Source organism: Cervus canadensis, chromosome 25 (genome assembly GCF_019320065.1).
Source record: "Cervus canadensis isolate Bull #8, Minnesota chromosome 25, ASM1932006v1, whole genome shotgun sequence".
Classification (NCBI taxonomy): Eukaryota; Metazoa; Chordata; class Mammalia; order Artiodactyla; family Cervidae; genus Cervus; species Cervus canadensis.
Window position 1 is genome coordinate 30067806 of NC_057410.1, and position 21567 is coordinate 30089372.

General features: G+C 55.2%; 1 protein-coding gene across 1 annotated transcript; it reads right to left on the reverse strand.

The window, feature by feature from the left end:
* Positions 1-267: 267 nt before the first annotated feature.
* Positions 268-21361, reverse strand: ITGA5 (integrin subunit alpha 5). Its single transcript, XM_043446398.1, has 30 exons — positions 20865-21361; positions 14502-14632; positions 12892-13004; positions 12654-12774; positions 12386-12447; positions 12250-12295; positions 11871-11996; positions 11600-11644; positions 11421-11464; positions 9475-9531; positions 9244-9296; positions 8755-8963; positions 8289-8480; positions 8015-8060; positions 7741-7842; positions 7486-7541; positions 7198-7352; positions 6747-6884; positions 6548-6615; positions 6046-6196; positions 5868-5960; positions 5670-5749; positions 5498-5578; positions 5280-5385; positions 4776-4928; positions 3547-3633; positions 3323-3436; positions 2606-2707; positions 1945-2067; positions 268-1362 (listed from the first exon to the last, which is right to left on the reverse strand). The coding sequence occupies exons 1-30, from the start codon at positions 21239-21241 to the stop codon at positions 1279-1281; spliced, it is 3315 nt and encodes a 1104-aa protein (XP_043302333.1). The 5' UTR covers positions 21242-21361; the 3' UTR covers positions 268-1278.
* Between the last annotated feature and the right edge of the window lie 206 nt (positions 21362-21567).

Below are 21567 nucleotides of genomic sequence, written 5' to 3' on the forward strand. Positions count from 1 at the left end.
CTGTTCTCTTAGAGGTGTTAGGATCGGATCGGATCTGGTGATCTGATGGGGCTGGGAGATGGGCAGGAGTCAAGCCCTGCTTTCACCCCTTCCATCATCTCTTCCATGTAAGAAAAGGTAACCCCAAAACTAGTTCCACAGTTCCTGGGTGGGGGGGTCATACTCCTGGCTCCCAGTGGAAAGAAACTGCAAGAAACATTTCCCATCCACCAAGTGGTCTGGTTCCAGGAAAGATCTGGAAAGAGTAGGGAGAAGACAGATTCCAGCTCTGATCAGTGGGGGCACCGGGCCGGGTTTATTGCACTTGCAACAGAGTTTAAATAAGTCCCGGGTGTCCGGAGCCGAGGTGAGGGGAGGGTTGGGTAGGGAGAGGAGGGGCAGCGTCAGTGCAGCTGGCGGGCAGAACCCAAACCCACAGGCCCGGGACAGCAGGCTCCCCCTTTCTGCGGAGGACTGAGAGGGCCTACGTCCGGCCAGGGTTAAGGTTCCAGATCTTTTACCATCATGGCCCCTTCAGGGTCCTGGGCAATTCCTGACTTCTCCTGAGTCAGAGGTGGATTTGGTCTCCAGGCCCAGGTCTGGAGCAGGCTCAAATGTCCTGGATCTGCCAAGTTAGGTTACCAACATCTGAGTCTGGGTCCCAGATGAACTTCAGGCCCCAGAGGCCCCAGGTTCGATCTGGCCCTGTGAAAGTTCTGGTTCCCCTTGGAGCTGCTTCTGGGCCAGCGTGGATCCTGGTGTGGGATCTGTCCTGAGCTGGGCCTGGGGTGCCATCCATGGTTAGTGTTCTTTGTTGGCCCACCGGGGTGGGGGCTGTCCAGAGCTGCCATGTCTCGCTCCCCAGGTTCCAGGCTCTTAGCTGGGGGCTTCCTGTGGATCTCTGGCAAGGCCGACAACAGATCTCTGCAGGTTGGAGCTGGACAGGAAGTCCTGGCGCCACATCTGAGCCGGAGAACTGGGATTGGATCCCCTAGTTCTGGTTCCAAGGTGTTTTCAGGAAATTCTCCAAAATGCAAAGGTGGCAGGGAGGCTGGGGCCTCTGTCCCTGGATCTGAGTTCCCTCATCCATGAGGAGGGCATGTGTAAACGAGGGTCCTTCACAGTGCATGGGGGGAGGGGATCCCCAGCTCCTCACCTCCCGGCTCTGGCCCTTCAAGTATGTCTCTGGGCTGGGGAGAGGAGCTTCTCCCTGGCCCTCAGCACCTTCAGGAAGCGCCCAGCCCCCTCCCTGTCAGTAGACTGAGGGTGGGGGGAATGGGCCTTCAAGATTGGGAGGAATCAGGCATCGGAGGTGGCTGGAGGCTTGAGCTGAGCTTTTTCCATGGCGGTGCCATACGGGAGGGAGCGTTTGAAGAATCCGAGCTAATGAGAAGAAAGGAGAGAGAATTGAGTTACTTCTCTGCAGATCTTATTCCAGGAAGGTATGAAGATGACTTCAGTGCTTCCAATCTCCCCATCTTGCAAAAGTGGCCCAAATTCAGTCTGTGAAGACTACCTCTCCAAGAGGTCTAATGGGCCAGGAGGGCTTAGGCTGGGGTGCTTTGGTGTTGTAAAAATGCCCCCAGTTAAGCCAGGTTTGGCAAACAGATTTGAAGTTTCGCTGCCTAGAAGTGGCTGCCTCTTGAGAAGGATTCTGAGGCTATTGCTCGAGTATGATCAATTAGTGACCGCTACCATGGGTTTCTGGAGCAGGTGACAGACACATATGCCACACACTGGCCACTTGTGAGTCACCTTGATTTTGAAAGTATTGGTAAACTTACCAGCTTGAGTCGAGAGAACTCTAAGCTAGGGGCTGTAGAATGAAAGAAGGGATGGTATAGGCAGTGTCCAGAGGGGACGCATGTGGCTGGAGAACTGGCCTGGAGGCACATACTAGGGAGGGTGCTGGGTCAAGGGCAGAACCTGGTGAGAGAAGGCCAAGTCGAGTAGGATGTGGCTGACCTTGTAGAGGATATAGATGAGGAGACCAAGGAGCAGGAGGCCAATGAGGATGGCTAAGATAATGATCCAGAGAGGGACTCCGTGGCTGCCTTCTGCCTTGATCCACTGCACAGCCGTGGCCACCTGGGGAGCAAGCCAGGAGAGATCACTGAAAAGCCACTGGTTCTTCCCACCCTACACTTGGCTCCCACTTCCCACTGGACTTAGAAACCCTCTCTCCCTTCCCACTTGAGGCTAACAGAATTCTGAACTTCAAATTTCTAAAATGTGCGTTATTGTTTCTTTCGGGCCTTCATACCTTTTCCTCGCCCCAGAAAAGATTCCTTTCCTGACCAGTTAGCCTGGTAGAGCCCAGGGATTCTTCAGGTCTTGCTTAAACATCACTTCGTCCAGAAAGCCTTTCCCAATTCTGCAAGTCTGTGTTCAAGTGTCCCTATGATGTGGTCCCATAAACATGCTGGTCCTTGTCACACAGTCTTCTTACTGCCCTGTCCATCTTGCTTATCACTGTATTCCCAGGACTTAGCACAGTGCCTGGCCCATAGCAGATGCTCAATCAATGTTTGTTACCATAATCAGGCCAGCCCCCATCATGTCCCAGTCCTTGTGCCAGGCCCAGAACCCTGTCTTCCTTGGCCCAGCCTGCTGGCCTTAGACTTACCTGCAGCTCCTTTTGGGGAAGCTGCCGAGGCAGGATTTTATAGGGCATCTTCAGGGCTTCATACACGGCCTCACACTGCAGGCTAAATGGCTGGTGCGCCCGCTGTGGGTGGGGGAAAGGTGTTCAGGGTGGCCCGTCTTGGCATCTGGAGGACATAGGGCTCCCCAGTTTCTGGCTCTGGTTATAATCTTTCCCTATTTTGAACTCATTCTCTGAATCTCTCTCTACATTCCTTATAAGAGAAAATAAATATGTAACTAAATAGTTATAACTGAACAGTGGATAATTAGATAACAGCATGTTCAATAGAAAAAAAATTTCTTGAGTCATTAATATGGGTTAAGCACCTACGACAATGTTTAGCCCATAGTGTGCATTCAACAAATGACTACCATTTCCTGTTTACACATCTGCTTGCCTCTCCACGATGGATTCATCCTCAGTCTCTGTTTTTCTGTCCTTATTTGCCGGCTGGTCTCCCTCCAGCCCTCCCCTCCTCTGAATGGGCCAGAAAAGGGAAGCTGTCGCTCCCAGTGTGGCCACTAGGTGCCGCCAAGGACACACAGCCCTGTCAAAAGAACGGTGAGGGAGGGGAGTGGGGCTGCCTGGGTCCCCGTTACCAAAGCGGGTGGCTAGGGCAGTGGGGAAAGCGGGGGTCAGTCCAGCAGGCCTGAAGGTCAGGGGTCAGGGGTCAGGACTGAGGTGAGGCTCCCTCACCTGTAGGAAGGTCTTGGCCCAGACGCGGAAATGCAGTTGCAGACTTCGGCTCTCTTGCCGGTGGAGTGGCCCCAGCTCGCAGCGCAGCTTGAAACACTCTGCCTCTGGGCATTTCTGGGGAGAAATAGGAGGCTTGAACCATGACTTCTGCCCTTCTGGTGGCTCTGAGGACCCACGGAGGTATTCAACACTTGGGCACAGACCTCATTCCCAGGACAACTTACCAGAATCTGAGGCCCTGAGGGGGCAGGGCTCCGACCTGTAACATCCCGTCTTTGCAGCCGGTGGTGCTGGGAACCCTCGGGATCCAACTGCAAGAGGAAAGAGACCATTAGCAGCCTCTCCCACCTCATTACAGCATCTGAGTCAGCCTGCATCTGGGGTCTGCAGCAGCTTTGACCTGGTCTTCCATCCATGCAACTGACCACCTCCTATGGCAAGGCAGCAAGCTCGTTGTTGAAATACGGAAACGAGTAAGATTTGGTCCCTGGAGTTTAGGAGGAGGTGATGTGTCAATAAATAATTAAGGCACTGACTCTGCCTTGAGGCCTTTGCACTGTCTGTTTCCTCTGCTTGGAATACTCTTTCTTGAGTCTTCACAAGCAGTTTCATCCTTATCTTTCATACTCAATTCATCTGTTCCCTCCTCAAGAAGTTTTCCCTGATGATTCAACTCAAACAGGTTCCTATCTCCACCCCACCCCAGCATGTGAGCACTGCACTTTCATCACTTTTCGATATTTGTTCCTCTTCTAATTTTTATTGTTTATTGTGTGCACATGCTCAGTTGCTCAGTCATGTCCAACTCTGTGACCCCATGGACTGTGGTCCACCAGCCTCCTCTAACTATGGGATTTTCCAGGCAAGAAAACTGGAGTGGGTTGCCATTTCCTACTCCAGGGAATCTTCCCAATCCAGGGATAGAACTCTTGGCTCCTGCATCTCTTGCATTGACAGGAAGATTCTTTACCACTGTACCACCTGGGAAGCCTTACTGTTTATCACCCTCCTCTAACTTCATGAGAGTAGGGACCTTGTGAATTTTGGTTACTGTGATATTTCCTGAGCCGGTAACATGGTTCTGTAAAGTCATTCATTTAATTTAAATGTTGTCTATGAATAAAATGAACTTTAAAACAGACACTGGGGTCTAGGGGAGTGGGTCTGAAGAAGGCTTTCCAGAGGGGGTGGTGCTGAGCTGGGTCCTAGGAGTATGCCAGGGCATGGAGTCAGGAAAGGATACTTCAGGCAGAAAGACAGAAGTGCAGTGCTTAAAACAATCTTTTCCCCTCTCACGGCCTCAAGGGGTCTTGTGGGACTTCTGACTGCCTTCCAGTGGCCTAAGTCCTAGCTCCAGGCACATCCTCATTAGCTCCTCCAGGTCCCTGCGACCTTCTCCAACTACCACCGACTTGGTCCCCCCCAGCTCCCGGCCAGTCCCCAGGCCCCTCACCTCCAGGCCCTCTGGGTTGGGGGGGTGACTAGTGGTGCAGTTGCTGAGTCCTGTGACCCTGGTCACGTAGAGGAGCTGCTGGCCCTCCAGAGCATGGGGACAGCTGAGCTCCAACACGCCCTGGCTAATGGAGCTGGGGCCCAGGTTGATGAGCTGAGGAGAAGAAGGCACAGTCATCATGGGAAGGGAGGCAGCGATTCGGCCCTGTTGAGACCCGGGTCCCAGTGGCCCACTCTTCCCTGCTCTGAGTCTCAGGAGTGAGGCAGGAAATCAACGGGCAGAGATGAAATCCTTTCCAGCCAACGCTCCTGGAGGTGGCTCCATCCTCCCTTCTAAGTCACTCAGTTGGCCAGTCTCTCACTGATCGGTGCAGGCCTTTACCTCTCCCTTCCCCCTCCTCCCCTCAGCCCCTCAGGCTGGCCCCAGCCATCTGTCACTCATACTGGCTCCTCCTTCCCTGTCATTCATTCTAGCCCCGCCCTCCATTCCCAGCAGCCCACTCACCTCATAGACATGGTGGACAGCTGGGCCCACGTCACCCTCCTCCTGCGGCTGGTCTTGGGGATGCCAGTCGCTCACCGGAAATAGCACTGCCTCGGGCTTGGAGACACTGCAGAGGAGGGTGGTTTAGAGGACAGTGGAAGGGACCCCATTTCATATGCCTTCTTTGCCAGAAGTCGGTCTCCCCTCCCAGAGACGCCCCATTTTGCCCGGGCACTGACCCGTTGAGAGAGACCTGGGCCTGAGCCTCCACCGAGAGCCGGAAGGAAACCACGTCGCTTTGCGAGTTGTTGAGATTCTTGCTGTGGGACAGAGGAGAGACTCTGATGGTGCTAGAGCCCAGCCAGAAGGTCACCTGCACCAGACTCCGCCCCTGCCCCGCCCCCTCCCTACCTGAGGATCTGGAAGTCAAACTGGATGGTTTTCTTCGTGTCCCTGAGGTGAGGGACTGTGAAGCGAAGGCCACCCCAGAGCTGCGGGACAGGGAGGACGGACAAGCGGGCTGTTAGACCGGGTGTCTGCCACATACCGACTGCAGCCCTCCTTCCCTTCCCCCCAGCTCAGCTCAGGGTGAGATGATCCCAGACTTACATTGGCCCCAGCCTTCATAGGGTTGCCCAGGTCACACACCAGCAGACGACTCTGGTTCACAGCAAAGTAGTCACAGCTCAGGCTGGAGAAGTTCTGGAGGTGGGGTGGGTGCAGATAAGGCTTCAGTGTCCCTCTGGCAGGGTCTCCTCCCAAGCCCCGCCTGTGGGTCCTCACTCACCCCTGGATGTCTGACAAGTCCCGAGTACTCAGCCTCCGGAGGGGCCGTGACCCAAAGCTCTGCCTCGTAGGCGCCACCCTCACCCACATTCTGGGCGTGGAAAGTGAGGTTCAGAGAATTCTTGTCGCCCAGGTATACATGGTTCTGCTCCCTGGAGGGGACACACAGGGGTCAGGGACACTGGAGAATTAATCGCCGAGCCAGACAATGGGCCCTAACGATAATAATATAATAGACACCATTCACTGACTTCCAGCTTTATGGCAGGCATTAGGCTAGATGCTTTATGTAGATTATTTCATTTAATCCTTCCAAAAAGCTAGAGAAATAGATGCTATTATTCTCACTATACAAAGAAGTTGCGTAATTTCCCAAGGTCACACAGCCAGCTGATATGTTCCTCTTCTACTTTTCCACGTGCCAGGTGCTTCTAAGCTCCACGTGTCCTGCTAGGCGACTTCAGCATCTGGAACCCCCCAGCCTGACGTCAGCCTTCACTCACCCAAACACTTCCAGCTGTAGGTCTGGCACACAGATATTGTCTTCTCCACAGTCCAGCAAGATCTGAGCCTGGGGAGCGGGGCAGCCTTGAGAGGGGGAGTTGCGACTGCCTCCCAAGCTGTCGACTCTCCGCTCCAGGGCCCCGTCTCCAGGGGCCCAGGCCCCTCTCCTCCCGGCCTGTCTCCCCACCCTGCCCTCACCTTGTCCTCTATGCGGCTCTTGCTCTGGTAGTGTAGGACTGGCCGGAGGCCGTGGCTGTCCACTGGGGCTTGAGGGTCCAGGGAGAAATTGAGAGCGATGTGAATCGGGGAGAGTTTATCTCGAAACTCTGACTCGTTCTGGGGCCGGGAGTGGGGGAGGGTTCACAGAGTCAGGGGACACAGGGGACTTGGCAGCCCTGCTCCTCATCCTCTCACATCTCCCTTTGTCCACGCAAGACCCTCAAGAATTTAGGTGTCCAAACGACCGTGCTCATTGCTTCTGAGGCAGCCTGGTTCCCAGCTCCTCGGACAAAAAGGCACCTTTCCCCAGCCTCCCAAAGTCCCAGGTCCTTCATTGGAATCTCCCAGTCCTCTTCCTTTCAGGAGGGGTCCCCAGTTCTATGTGGCCACCCTCCCCAAGCCAGTCCACACCCTACCCTCCTGCCCCTACCCTGAGGTAGATCTTCATCTCTCTGCAGTCCTCCCGAGCCCCGTTCTGGATGAGCAGGGTCTGGGTCAGGGTGGCCTGTCGGGAGGCCAGGAACAGCGCCCGCCGCACCCCGCCCTTCTGCTTCTGCCAGTCCAACTGGAGCTGCACCGTGAAGCCTGTGGCCACGCATGTACATTAAGGAGCATCTTCCCCTCCCTCCTAATTTATCCAGAGAGAAAAGAGGTCCCCAAGTGCCCAGTCCCTCCACCCATGCCCGAGTGCCTGAAAGGTTCAGGCAGTCTCCCTCACCGATGGAGTCAGGAACATGTTTTCCAGAAGCATTGAGGCAGAAGCTGAGGTTGATGCTAGAGGACCAAAAGGAAAGCTGGTATATTCAACTGGAACAGGCATCGTATTCTCTGCCTGCCTCCCAGACAGACCTGGACTGGGACAGTCCCATGTGCCCCCTTTCGAAGGCCTGCTCTCCCTCCCCACTTCCAGGCACGGATGAGGTACCCCCAGACTCCATCCTGCAATCTCCTGCCCCCACCCCCCCCCACTCACCAAGTCACAGGGTTTCCCTCCAAGCTGCAGCTGTGCTCCTCTGGGTTGAACATGGCGGGAAAGATGGTGAGGGAGGCACTGGCAGACACGATGGGGCGACCCCTACCAAGAGTGAACGTGGGGGTCAAAGAATTAGGGCTCCTCAGGAACCTGGGCACAGGAAGCCGATGCCCAAGCCCCAGGATCCCAGTTTGTACACTTCCCCAAACTCAGCCCTACTGAGAAATCCCCCAGTTCCCATGTCTCCCAGGCTTCCCCCTGCCCGAGTTCATACCTGTATACCACAGCCTTGTCTACACCAAAGGACCCCACAATCAGATCTGCAAGAAATCAAAAGAAACTACCCCTCACAGCAGGCCCCCAAACAGAATTCTTCCCAACCCCTTCTAGCCGCATTGTTCAAGGAGGCTGAAGTGAGGGGGCATCGCCATCTGGTGGCATCATGCTAGAACTGCACCCAGAAGCTTAGGCAAATACAAATACGTTAGAGGCTAGGGGGTCTGTGACCAGCGAATTCTAAGGTGAAAGGGGCCTCGGGCACCACTCACCAGGGTATCCATTGCCATCTAGGTCTCGGCCTCCTCGAAGGGCAGAGCCAAAGAAGTCCGGCGTGTGGCCAGCTGCCCACAGGGGCAGCAGAACCTGGGAAGGCTTAGATGCCAGACCCCCTGGGCCCCCGGGGAATATAAACACCACTCCCTGCCGGTTCTCCCCACCAAAGGCAGCCCCAACGGCTACATCTGCAAGACACACAACACAAACCAGTCAGCAGGCCGGGAGTCCAGGAGTTCAGATCTCTACCACCAGACCCCAGGACCCAGGATCCAATTTTCCCATCTGTCATTCCCAGTATGCTAAACTCTTCAAGCCCCAAGATCTAGATATTGGGATTAAAATCCTCCAGGAGACGCTGGGGGGTCCCGGTTATCTTATCTGACAGCCATCTCTCCCCAGATCCCTTCTGACTCAGGCCCCTGGCTCCTCCTCAGCCACTCCAGCCCATACAACGCTCACCATTGTAGCCATCCTGGTCTAGGTCCCCCAGGGGGGTCAGGGAGCTGCCAAACCGGCCAAACTCATCCTGGCCAGTGAGGGTCAGGGTGGGCGTGGGCTCCATGCCAGCCAGGCGCTGCAGGTAGATGTAGACCCTGCCCACCTCCTGCGGCCGCCCATCGGCTGTCCGCTCCATGAGCAGGGGCGCCCCTACCAGCAAGTCGTCCAGCCTGAGGATAGGGGAAACACCAGCATGCTGAGACCCTGCCGTTCCCCCTCCCCTCCTCAGTCCCAGTGCCAGGAAAGCCCAGGCATCCTGGATTCCCGGCTCTTTTCCACCCAGGGGAGAGACCTGAGATCTTCTGGCTTTTGGCGCTCAGCTCTCTCCTTGCCCCTGAGCCGAGGGAATGCAGGCAGGAGGAGAATCCAGGGAGGAACTCTCCTTGTGTTTCTGTCCCACCCCCACTCCTCACCCCTGGGGAGGGCACCACTGTGTTCTCCACTACTCACCCATCCCCGTTGATGTCTGTGGCAGCCACTGCGTAGCCAAAATAGGAGGCCATCTGGGGGGGTGTGGACAGAGCGGCAGCAGCGGGTCAGTACCAGGGAGTCAATCAACAAGGGCTGTGGGGGGAAGTCAGGGACTCCAGGGAGCCTGAGAAGTTGGGCTGAGCTTACTGACTCAGGGCCAGGGCTTGGTTGGCAGAGGGCCAAGCTGGGTTGTAGAAGGGGTGTCCTCACCTGTTCCCCTGAAAAGTTGTAGAGGGACCGGATGTCTGAGCCATTAAGGATGGTGACCTGGGGATGAGGAGATATACCCATTGATCCCAGACTCAGATGGATGGAGGACAAGTGGGTACAGGATACCCAGGGGCAGTCATTCCTTGGAGACATAGGCCACTTGTCCTGTAATTCCCTTCTGTGCTTTGCCTTCACCGTAGTCTTATCTCTGTACTGGTAGCCCCATCTCATGGGGACTTCATTATTTTCCTCCGTGTCACCTAGCAACCACTACTGACAGATTCCATACTTATCTGTCTGTTGTGCATCTGATCTACCTACTAGAATCTGAGATCATGAAGGCAGGAGCTCTTTTGTTCTTTGCTTTCTCCCCAGAGCTTAAAGTCATGCTTGGTGAGAGTAGACATTGATTATTAGCTGAATGATTGAAGCCTTATCCCTCAGCCCTCCCAAACCACATGCACTCATGTCTCCCCCATGTCGCCCCTTAGTGATGGGTGACATTGGTCTCTTGACTCCTCATTCTCTCCCCCCATCTTGCTGCTGTTCCTCTGGTGTGAGCCCGCCCCAAGGAATGCTGGAGAAAGCCCTGGTCTCCGCCTGCCTCGGACATTCCCTTCCCCTCACTGCCCTTCCCCACGGCACTGAGGCTGATCACCCTAGAACTGGTCTAGGAGGGACACTGCTAGCTTGGAAAATCGTGGTGGTTCCCCGCAGCCATGGCCCAATCTCAGCTTATTGGCTGGTCCTCTGAGGCCCTGGAGAATCTGGACCCAACCTATCTGTTTTTGCCCAGCCTCTCTTTTTGTGTTTATTTGGCTGCACTGGGTCTTAGTTGTGCCATGCAGGATCTTTAGTTGTGAGATAAGGGATCTAGTTCCCTTATGTTCAGGGACTGAACCCAGACCCCTGGCATTGAAAGCATGGATTCATAACTACTGGAGCACCAAGGAATCCCCCAGTCTCTCTTTAGTCTCTCTATTGTCAGTCAGTCCATGCTGAACTGGCCTGAATTGTTTCCCTTTCCTTCCATGCCCTTCTCATGCTCCGGTCTAGGATGCTGTCTTTCCTCATCTCCTCTGGTCTTTCATAGAACCTTTTCTGATCCATCCCCACCCTAGAAAGGAGGTTATTACTCCCCCTAAACTGCTGTATCATCTTAACCACTTTCCTGAAATTTACGTTAGTGCAGAAAGAATGCTGACTTTGGAATAAAACAGGTCTGGTTTTAAATCTCTATCCAGCCACTTACTAACTGGGTGATCTTAAACAACTTGCTTGGTCTCTTCCAGTCTCAGCTTTCTCATGTGTAAAATGTGACTGGTAATATCTCCCCCGATAAGCTTGTTGGGAAGAATAGACATCATGAGTGGACAGCGCCCGATGCACTGAGGGGCTTATGCATAGGAGCTGCACGCTAGATTACCATCATATGTGTGTCTTATCTTACATACTTGATTAGAAGCCGTACAAGATGGGGTGTGATGTCTTATTCATCTTCTTATCTCATACCTTGCCCTAATAAATGTTGGTAATTGAATGGACTCCTATGGCATTCTTATCTATACCCTTTTTAAAGCACTCGCCATGGTCTAATAATAACAACTACAGTTGTACCCTGCCTAAGAGTTCACTAAGTACTTTCACGTGCCTTATCTCACTTCATCCTTACAAGAGCCTTGTGAGGTCAGAACTATTATTATCCCATTATTTAGAGAAGAGTAAGGCTCAGAGAGGTTAAGCAGACTCAAGATTTTTACAGAATGAAGTGGGATAGGAACAAATCACAGATTCATCCAGAGTAAGTGCCAGAACTTGAACCCTGGTCTGACCCAAGAGCCTGTGTTCTGATCCACTTTTTGAGCCCTCCCAAATCACCATGCATGGTTCTCTGTGATTAGGCAGGGGAGGGGGGTGAGGGGAGGGAGGGTCAGGCTGGGCCTTACATAGCCGTAGGTGAGGTTCCCTTTGGGCACACCAGCAACGAAGTCTGGAAAGGGAAGAGAAGATTGCAGGCTAAGGGCAGGGGAAGGGGAGTCAGACAAAAATGTCTCAGTCCTTGGGGCTCCAGATCTGAGGTCTCCATCTGCCCCCTCCCTTGGCCCCAGACTGGGGACGCACTCACCTTCTCTATCATCACCACTGAATTCACCCACAGCCACAGAGTATCCTGGCGGACAGGTGGATGGATATTAGGTTTCTTGCTTTGGGGACCCCTCTGTCCTGGCCCATCCTCAATCCCTTCCCCACCCCTACTGAGCCTTCATAGTCAGCCCACACATGACACATGGGGTGGGGGGCTGGGGATGCCTGGGTGGTAGAAGGGAGGTGAGGGGTAAGGACAGGGGCCCCCTGAGGTTCTCCCCCTGCAGCTCCCACCCCATTTGCTCACTCACCCAGGTAGCTGTCATCGTAGATGGAACTGGCCTGGCGAGTCTGCAGCTGCCCCCGAACTGGGTTGATCAGGTACCCGGGATAATAGGATTCTGCAATCTGCTCCTGGGTGGCGGACAGGATCTGGCCTGGAGAAGGGGATAAGGAGGGGATGGCCCAAGGAGGAGGTGGCAGGGAGTGGGGCACTGGGGGCTGACTGGGGAGATATTCAGGAGGGGAAGCTTTTGGAGGGTGGTGGGAGAGGACAGGTAAGTCTCAGAGGACAGGAAGAGGAGTACTGGGACAGGGGCAGAGGAAGGAAAGATTGTGATCTTGGGCTGGGAGAGGGATGAGAGGCCAGGAGCGGGAGACAGACGCAGGGACAGCAGAGGAAGGACTCACCTTGCCAGAAATAGCTCCCTGGTCCACCCAGGACCACACGCCCAGTCTGTGCAGGGGAAGAAGGCGAGTCTGCATCTGGTCCTGATTCCCCTGCATCCACCACCCACAGCCAGGTTCCTCCCAGATCCCCTCTCACCTTGGTGAACTCGGCACTGAAGCCCCCTTGGCAGTAACCCTGTCCTGCTTCTTGGCTGAAATCTGCAAGAGGAGAAGGTGGTGGGAAGATGCTCTGCACAGGCAGGTCAAGCAGGAAAGAGCAGAGAGTTTGGGGAAGGCAGGGGGAGAGAGGGGCCCTAGAAAGGACCTCCCTGGACCAGACAGTGGGCTATCAAGGCTGTTGGGGGGTGGGGGATTGTGAGGACTCAGAGAAGGCAGATGCGGGACTCAGGCCACCCCTGCCCTACCTGAGCGGCAGGGTGCATACTCCAGAATGCGGGTGAAGTTGTCTGTGGAGAGGTAGCAGGTGCCCACGGGATCACTCTGCGGCTCCTTCTCGGTGCGCCAGCTGTAGAGGGGAGCACAGGCCTGGGAGGGCCCAGGAGGAGGAGGGCCTAGGTTTAGTCCAACAGGGCCTGTCTTCCCTCCCTCCTCACTGTGCTGTTATCCCCAACCACTACCCCTCCTGCCCATCGTGGCCCTCACCAAGATGGAGGAGCCATGGGCTCGCACTGTCGCTCCAAACCACTGCAGGGACTTGTACTCCACAGGCTCCTCTCCCTCTGGGCTGGACGTTGAGGACTCCAAGATCCGAGAGCCTTGGGGAAGTGAGAAAGTGGGGTCATGCCAGCCGTGGGCATTCGAGTCTCAGAGCAGCCCCTGTCCTCAGCCTGGGGGTACCTCGGCACTTGCAAGCCCTGAGCCCATGACTCACGGGGGGGAAAGTGAGGAAGGGTCTTGACAATCTGCTTGTTGTGGCCTGACTCATCTTCCACTGCGTGTGTGCACATACACCCATGTGTGCACATAGGCACATGCGCACACACACAGAACCTGGGGTTTCTAGAGCTGCAGTCCCCTGATGTGCTTGCCTCCTTACCCAGCTGGGACAAGGACGCTGTGATAAGGTGGGGAAGAATGGCTATTTCCTGAGAGGGCAACCCTCTGGGTGCACTTCTGTCTACACCTGGGCTTGTGTCTTAGCACCTGTTCTATGTCCTTGACCTTTCTTACACCTCTGGATCTCTGCCCTATGTCTGTGTGTGTGTTCATGCATCTGTCTGTCTCTATCCTTCCAAGCCCTCTCTGCCTTTCTTTTTTTTTTTTTCCTCTCTGCCTTTCTTATTCCTTTGCTCCTCACCTGTCATTCAGATTAAAAAAATAATAATAATCAGGGACTTCCCTGGTGGTTCAGTGGTTAAGAATCCATTTTACAATGCAGGGGACATGGGTTCCATACCTGGTCAGGGAACTAAGATCTCACACACTTCAGAGCAACTAAGCCTGTGCACCACAACTAGAGTGTCTGTGTACCTCAATGAAAGATCTACCCGATTGTCACGACTAAGACTGGATGCAGCCACATAAATATACTTGTCTCTCTTTTCATGCTCTCCTCTTTTGTCCCCTCACCCCGGTTATCTATGGAGCCAGACTGCTCAAGTTCATATCCACGCTCCACCTCTTATTAGCTGTGTGACCTTAGACAAGTTACTTAACCCATTTCCTATAAAATGGGGATAATCATACCTCATGCCCTCATTCAAAGGATGAAGTGCGTTAGTATGTGTGAAGTGCCGACAACAGTGCCCAGTGCATGGCAAGTGCTCTTCAAGTGTTAGCTGTTATTACTATTTCTCAGCCTGTCTCCCTTGGTCCATCTCTGCATCTACTTGGGACCTTAAGCTCCTTGAGGTCGGTGGCTTAATCATGTTTCAATCCCCTGCAGCACACAGCCTGGCACCCATTATCACTTAGTCAGTGCTTAGTTAAAAGAATTGGAATAGGTTCTGTGACTCTCCCTGTCTTTGTGTTACTGCCCTGGCCTCCCAGAGTGTGGGTGATTCAGGGAAAATGAGAGCCACATGTTTCTGAATCATGCCCGCCCTCCTTGGGCTGGGCTGGACTGGGAACGTGGTGTGAGTGCCACGGGGAGCCGCCGCACCGCTGCGGCGCTGAGCTGGACTCCCAGAGCCCGGGAGCACGTGGCCCTGGAACTGGTTAGGCTCCGCCCCGCGCTCCAGATCCCGCCCGGGCCCCGCCCCCCAGCCTCAGTCCCACCCTTTAGTCCCTCCCCGACCAGCGAAGCGCGTTACCTTTGCTGTCAAATTCAATGGGGGTGCACTGTGTCGGGCTGGTGCCCCAGGGACAGAGGTAGACGGCACCGCCCTGCAGCACTCCCGGCTGGCTGGTGTTAGCCTTGGGCGCCCCCACCAGCACGCTGACCCTGCGGAGGGGAAAGGAGAGGCATTTCAGGGGGGCTCCTAACTCTTCTACAGTCTCCCCAGGCAGGGAGGGGCTGGCTGGGGGTGGGATAGATGCCCCCCGAGTTGTATTTATATCTCAGAAGATGCCACGGATGCCAGAGGCACAGGCTGGAGTCAGGCGGTCCCCATGTGCCGCTGTCACTAACACAGCCCCTCCTCCCCCTCCCCTCACCCTCTCCTTTCCTACCTTCCCCTGTCATTAGGAGGAGGAACCAGAGTCAATTCTGGGAAGGGGTTGGGGCCAGAGGGCCTGGACCCCAACTTCCCCATCTCCCCTATGGGCCTGCGAAGACTGGAGGTGCAGCCCCTGGAACCCCAGGGTCCTTTTACCTACCCTCTGCTCCCAAGCCAATGCCCTTCTCTGGGCAAGACCCAGGCGTCCGGCTGCCCAGCCCTGGGGTGTGTAGGAGGAAAATGTGAGACTTGGAAATCAGGCAGTAGAAGTGGAGAGAGGCCCTGGAGGATGGTGAAAACAGACTGTTCCCCGGGGCCTGGGCCTGCCCTCACCCTGGGCTCTGGTGGGACCTTCCCATCCTGGCTGGATCTCTGTCTCAGCCTCTTAACACCTTTCCCATACACCATCCCTCAAGTCTGAATTCAGATCTCGGTCTGCTGGGTCTTAGTTCTGGACACGGTGCCTCATCTCCCCCTGAGATGAGAAGGTTGCCTTTGCTGGGGGTCCTCTGTAATGGGGTGGTGTGAGGGAAGGTCCTGGGTAATCTTCCTGCCTCTGGCTCTGCCTCTATCACTTCTGGGTCCTTAGCCTCCAAGGCCTCAGTGCAGCTGGCAGCCCTCTGGGCTTTCTCCTCGAGTCTCCCATGAGGACCGCATCTGGCAGCCAGGGCAACTGACCCAGTGTCCCTGCCAGCCTTGGCCTCTGCTCTCCTCTCATATCTGCCTCTGGCATTGCTTCTCAGTCTGTTCCTCTGCTCTATGACTGCTTGTTCTCTTGGTTTTAGTTTTAGGTCTGTCCCCCTCTGTCTTTCTCTCTGTCTCACATCTTGGCATTCTCTATCTCTGTTGGATTCCGGCCCCTTTCAGCTCTCAGCACCCCCAGCACCCACCCTTTTCTTGATATTTGGATCCCTTCATCAGCCTTTCTTACCAGGAGTCCCCAAGTCTGAGATTATGATAGAGATCACAAAATCAGGGGTGTGTGAGACAGGGGGATGTGATGGGAGACAGGATGGGTGGGGGAGGGGTGAAGGGGTGGTGTCCAAGAGGAATAGGAATGGGAACACCAGAGGGATGGGCTCCAAGGGACTGAGGTGAGGGTGGCTGGACCAGAGGATGAGGACAGAGGAGGGAGAAGAAAGGGTCCATAAGAACAGGAGGGGAGGCCGGAGAGAGAGTTCCTGGAGTGATGGGGGGTGGGGTGCCAGCCTCGGTTACCCTGGGGACAGGAAATGTTTACTGCCTGTGGCTTCCTGTCTGTTTCCAACCTCTCACTTCTCCGTTTGTCTCCCACCCGCCTGCTGGGCCCCACCCCTCTCACTTAGGCGGTACAGCTAGTTGGGGGTGGGTGGGAGCTGCCTACTCAGAGGCACAGTGACCGGTTGCCTGCCAGGCCTAGTAGGTGAGGTTGGTGTTGGGGAGAGATTGCCTTGCCTGGGGCTGGGGGAGGAGAGAGGGGTGCAACCCTCCATAGCAGAGGCAGCCCCAGAAAACAGCAGTGGTACAGGAGTTCTGGGGTCGGGCACTAGCTCAGTGGAGACTTGGGAATACCTGCTTCCTCTGGGTGAAGAGGTTGTGATGGTTACCTCAAAGTCTTCTGGAGCTCTGATACTCTTCCAGGCCTTGGCCAAGGGACCCTACTCCCACTCTCGATTCTCCCACCACTTCCCTGGGTGGGAGAAGCAAAGCCTGAGTGTTCCTGGGTTGGCCTGAGGAAGTTTGTGGCGGGGCGGGAAGGTGTGAGAGGGGCCTTACAAGGTTTATAAATCCCACAGGCTTGTGCGACAGGGGCCTAGGCTGTGGCCGAGTGAAGGTTCAAGGGGTCTGGCACGCAGGCGATGGACACAGATCCCGACCCAGACCTGCCCTGTGCCTCCTGTGGCTTACAACTGAAGATGCAGTGGTCCTTCCTTCCCAGCTCCTCCAAGTCCAGTAAATAGCGCCCTCCCCCATTGCCGAGCAAGGCACCCGGTGTCTGGGGTGGCACCTCACATAGCTTATCCTTATTCTCCCACTCCTAGTTCCTGCTTCCTAAATCCTACAGCAGATGGATCCTACTAGGGGTCCAAGAAGGTAACAACGGAGGGTCCTTGGGCTATTTTCATTATTTCAGAAAGCCTAACGGAAATCATGCATTTACCTGATAAGGCAGCCCGGGCTAATTAAAACCTCAAGTGTTATTTGCTTTGGGCTGTAATTATATCAACTCCTGTGGGGAACCTGGTTATCTCATAGTGGTCAGAAGCTCTGATTGGCAGCTATGGATGTCTTCTTGTTCTAAATTCTAGTTGATAAAAAACAGGAAAAAGGAATTAATTATTCCTTCCTCAGCGCAGTGTGGCAGATAAACTCTTCCAAACTATGGAGACCAAGGGAAGAAGTAATTGCCATAATTTATCCTGAAACCTCAGAACCCTGGTATTCTAGAGTTGGTTCTTGGAGACACAGGCTGCCCCAGCGGGAGGACACTGAGGAGGGCATCTCTGGGATTGAAGACTTTCTTGTAGAAGCCTCAGGGCTTACCACATGGAGTAAGCGGAAGCCAGTTTGGTCCTGACACTGCTCCCCTTCTTCTTTCAGAGCGATCTCTTGTCTCTGTTTTATGTAGAATGCCCCCGTAAGATGTCATTTGAATTAGAAAGAAAAAGAAAGGAAGGAAGGAAGGAAGAAAAGAAAAAAGAAAGAAAGGAAGGAAGATGGAAAAGAAGAAAGAAAACTTTAACAAAAAATACAGCTTATCCAGTCCCATGTCCTCATTGTACAGAGGGGGAAACTAAGTCCCAGTGAAGTTAAGTCACATGTCCAGGATCACTCAGATCTTTTCCAATGGAAGAGCCAGAAGCCAGGAGTCCTGTTACCTGGTCTACCCTGTTGCCAGTTTGTCCCCTCCTCTCCACTATCTCGCCAGTCAGGCTTCTGATTAACCAAGTTCCTGTTCAATACATGGTTACTGTTTGACTCTGATGGCCTAACAAGGTCGGGGGTGGAGGGTAGCAAACGGACCAGACTCAGCTCCTGCAGGTCCTACAGCAGCCCGGGCCAGGACAGAGGAAACACCTGGTTCTGGGTCCCCTAGCGTCCTCTCCAGGGAGATGCCTGGCTGGCTGAGGAGGAAGAACTGCCTCTACTTGTGGCAGTACTACAAAGGGCTGAGGAGGTAGGCTAAGGCTGGTGCACCTTTTAAGCGCACGTCTTGGGCCAAGTTACTGACTTCCCCTTTCCAAGACTTGAATTCTCTACCTGTAAGATGATGGGTTGCCCTTGGATAGTCTCTAAACAAACTTCTAGTTCTAACCTTCTATGACTCCTGAAGCTTCAGTTCATATATATATATACACACAATGGGGACAATAAAGCTTCATCTGTCTAAGGCAAAGATTTTTGTAATGATCCAACAGAAAAATTGGTAGAAAATACAAATAAATGTGCTTATAGCTATCATGCTATAAGCAAATACTAAAAGCAAATAAGAAATGGTGAAAAACTTAGACAAAGAACTAGGTGGTGTCCAGGGAGGAGGGAACCAGAAACAAATAGGTACCTCATAAAAGTCATGCCTCCCATGTACACTGATCACCCTCTGTGGACCAGGTCCCTTTATATATACTGTCTCAATTAGTCCTCAGAACAGCCTCATAGGTAGGTGTCTGATTTTCAGGAGAAGATCAGGTTCCAAGATTGAAGTCTTAAGTAGCTCACCCCAGGTCACACAAAGAAGTAAGAGGTGGGGCCTGGACGCACACCCAGCTCAACCTGACTTAAAGCCTGGCCCTTCCCTACCGTGTAACTCCTCTGTGGAACTTCTCTTGGTGCTTACCCTGCCCTCTAATGCTGTTTCAGTTTCCACCAAGAGAGGTGAGGGAGGGGGCCAAGAACACCGAGGCCCTCCCTCTCCAGCCATGGCCCCAGGTGAGGGGCTCTGTTTGTCCCCTGCAGGGAGGAGGGCTTGGAGGCCCAGCTGTAGTGGGGAGGGAGGTCACTGGGGAGGTGGAATGTTCCGAGTCCTATTCTAAGAGAGCTTTGTACAGACAAAATGAGAGGGGGAGGTGTGCAAGCTGGACACCTGGGTTCTCTTGGGAGGAGAGATGAGCAGAAGGGGAGGGGGAGGGGTTGAGAATGCTGGGTCCTGCTCTAGAAAAGGGCTTTGGGGACTACAGGATCAGGCCAGGGGCCAAACAGACACCTAGGGAACCCAGAATGTATGAAAGTCCAGATGTTTCAGAGGCGTGTTTTAAAAGGGAGATGACACTCTTGTTAGGTGGGGGTTGGGTAAGAGGAAGGTAAAGAGCCAGATAACTGACCCCAGCCCTGGTGCCCTGATGTGGGGAAGGATCCCATCCCCTCCCTCCCTCTTCTCTACTCCATTAGGGTTGTGGTAAGCAGTTTGAGGGGGCCTGGGGGAGGCCAGGCCTGGCAGAGACTCCAGGCCAGGGTGATGCAATGGGGTTTGGGCAAGAGGCCAGGGGGGTGGGGTGGGGGTTGGGTGGGGACCTTGAATAGTCCAGAACCAACAGCTGGAGCCTAACCATCTTTCTTTTTTCCCATCCTCAGGTCCTCCAGACAAAGGAGAAATCTGTCCCTGTACCCAAGTGGAATTACCTACATTAACCCCTTTTCTCCAAAGGGAAAGGAAATGAGCAGATATCAGCTAACTGTATGTGTAAAAACAGTTCACCTCTGACAGAGAGTCTATCAAACCTGGATACCAGGGGTGGCTGTGGTGGTGGTGAAGGCCAGTGGTGAGGGGCGATGGTGAGGAGCAGTGGGGGGCTCAGAGCCCAGAGATGTACAAAGAGGACTCCTCCAGAGGTCGAGGATCAGTCACCTGGCACCCAGGAGTCCCTGTCCCAGACCGGGGGCAGCTTCCTTGTCCTCTTACTACCCCTCACTCCCCACATTTAAGCAAACACCCTTGTTTTCATGTTGCCTGGCTTGTCTCCCCAAGCCTGTGGGCTCTCGGTCTTCCTGGCACACAGGATCCAGGCTGCTTGTTACACTGCTGAGTTGGGAACCGGGATCCTCCTTGGAGACTTTCCGGTCTCTGAGGTCCTGTGTTCTGACACTCTTGGGCCCTCGGAGCCCACGTCTCCTCAGCTTCCGACCCCAGCCCCAGAAGTCCCGGTCTCAGTTCAGCTCCAGCCGACTAGCTACAGGAAATCAGCTTTTCTCTTCCTCCCAAGAGCTAGAGGAAGAGGGAAACCGCCCACCCCCCTTCACGCGCGCACACACACCCCTCCCGACACATCCCAGTACCCGCCCTTGGCTGAGCCAGCCCCCAGCCCCAGTTCCCCCCAAGACCAGAGTCCCGGGACTCTCCCAACTTCCCGGATCCCCACGTCTGAACAGAGATGCGGTGGGGGGTGGCGGGCAGAGTAGGAGACCGAGGAGGAAGGGGAGGGAGCCGCCATCCCCCTCCCGGGTCTTTCCCAGTCTGAGTTGAGGGGGGAGGGGAGGATGAGGCTGGCCCCCATTTAACCTCCGGGACCCTTTCAGCCTCCGACTTCCTTCTTACTACACACACACACCACACAGCTCATTCTGCTTCGACAAGTCCTCTCTGAGCACAATGGCCCTCGGGGGTCCCGGGGTTCCCCAGTGCTCCAAAAAGCCTCCTGGCCTCCGCGCCCCCTCTCCGTCCCCACCCGCCTCCGGTCCCCGCGGTTCTCCAGTCTCAACCAGAGACCCTCTGCTTTCCTTTCCCGCGCCCTCCTCTCTCTTGGCCGCAAGACCCCTGCCCAGACTTCTCCAGCTTGTAGCTTCGTGTCCTCTCCCCACCCCACACATGTCTCTCCGCTGATCGCTCTAACTCCTGCCCCCCCACCACGCCGGCCACTGTCCCCTCCCTACTCCAGCGCGGGCCCCCAACTTTAGCGCGGGCCCCCAACTCCAGCCCCAGTTCTTCCAAACTCCGCCTCCCAAACTCAAGCCTCGGTCCCCTCCAGACTCCAGCCGCGCCCCCAGTCTCTAGGCGCGCACCCCCGCCCTCCGCCAGCCCGCCGCCAACCCTCCTCAACTCACCCGTCCGTCCCCGGCCGGTAAAACTCCACCGAGAAGCCGAAGAAGGAGCCCGGGGGCCCGGAGAGCACTGCCGGGGCCTCCGCGTCTAAATTGAAGCCCCCGACCCGGGGCGGCGGCGGCAGCAGCAGCAGCAGCAGCAGCGGCAACAACGGCAGCAGCCGGGGTCCGCGCCGGGCGCCCCGGCGCAGCTGCACGGCGTGGAGAGGGGACCCTGGCGTCCGGCTCCCCATAGCGCCCGCTCTTCCCTGTCCTGGGGCCACCGACCCGGAGCCGCTTCCTAAACCTCCCAGAGGCGAATGACTCAACGCGGGGAGGAGTTTGCCAAACTCCCGGCTGAGCCCTCCCCCCGCCTGCCGGGGGGGCGGGCGGGGGGGCATTCCTGGGTCCCTGGAACGCTGAGCCCGCGCCCCCCACCCCGAAGGGGCGTGGGGGGGGGCTGCACCTCTCCACTTCCCTCGTCCCAGCCCCAGCTGGAGGCCGGTTGTCTGGACTGGGTCAGACTGGGCGGGTTTGGGCTCTCCCCCTCCTTCTCTCTGCTTCCCCCTCCTTCCTCTCGCATCCTTTCCAGATGTACAACGTAAACGCTCGGAAAAGGAGTCGGAAAAAGGGAGTGGAGAATTTCCTAATGAGGAAAGGAATCACCTCTGGAGGGCGGAGGGAGTGTGAAATATGTGTGTGGGGTCTCCCCCACTAATTCAGGGAG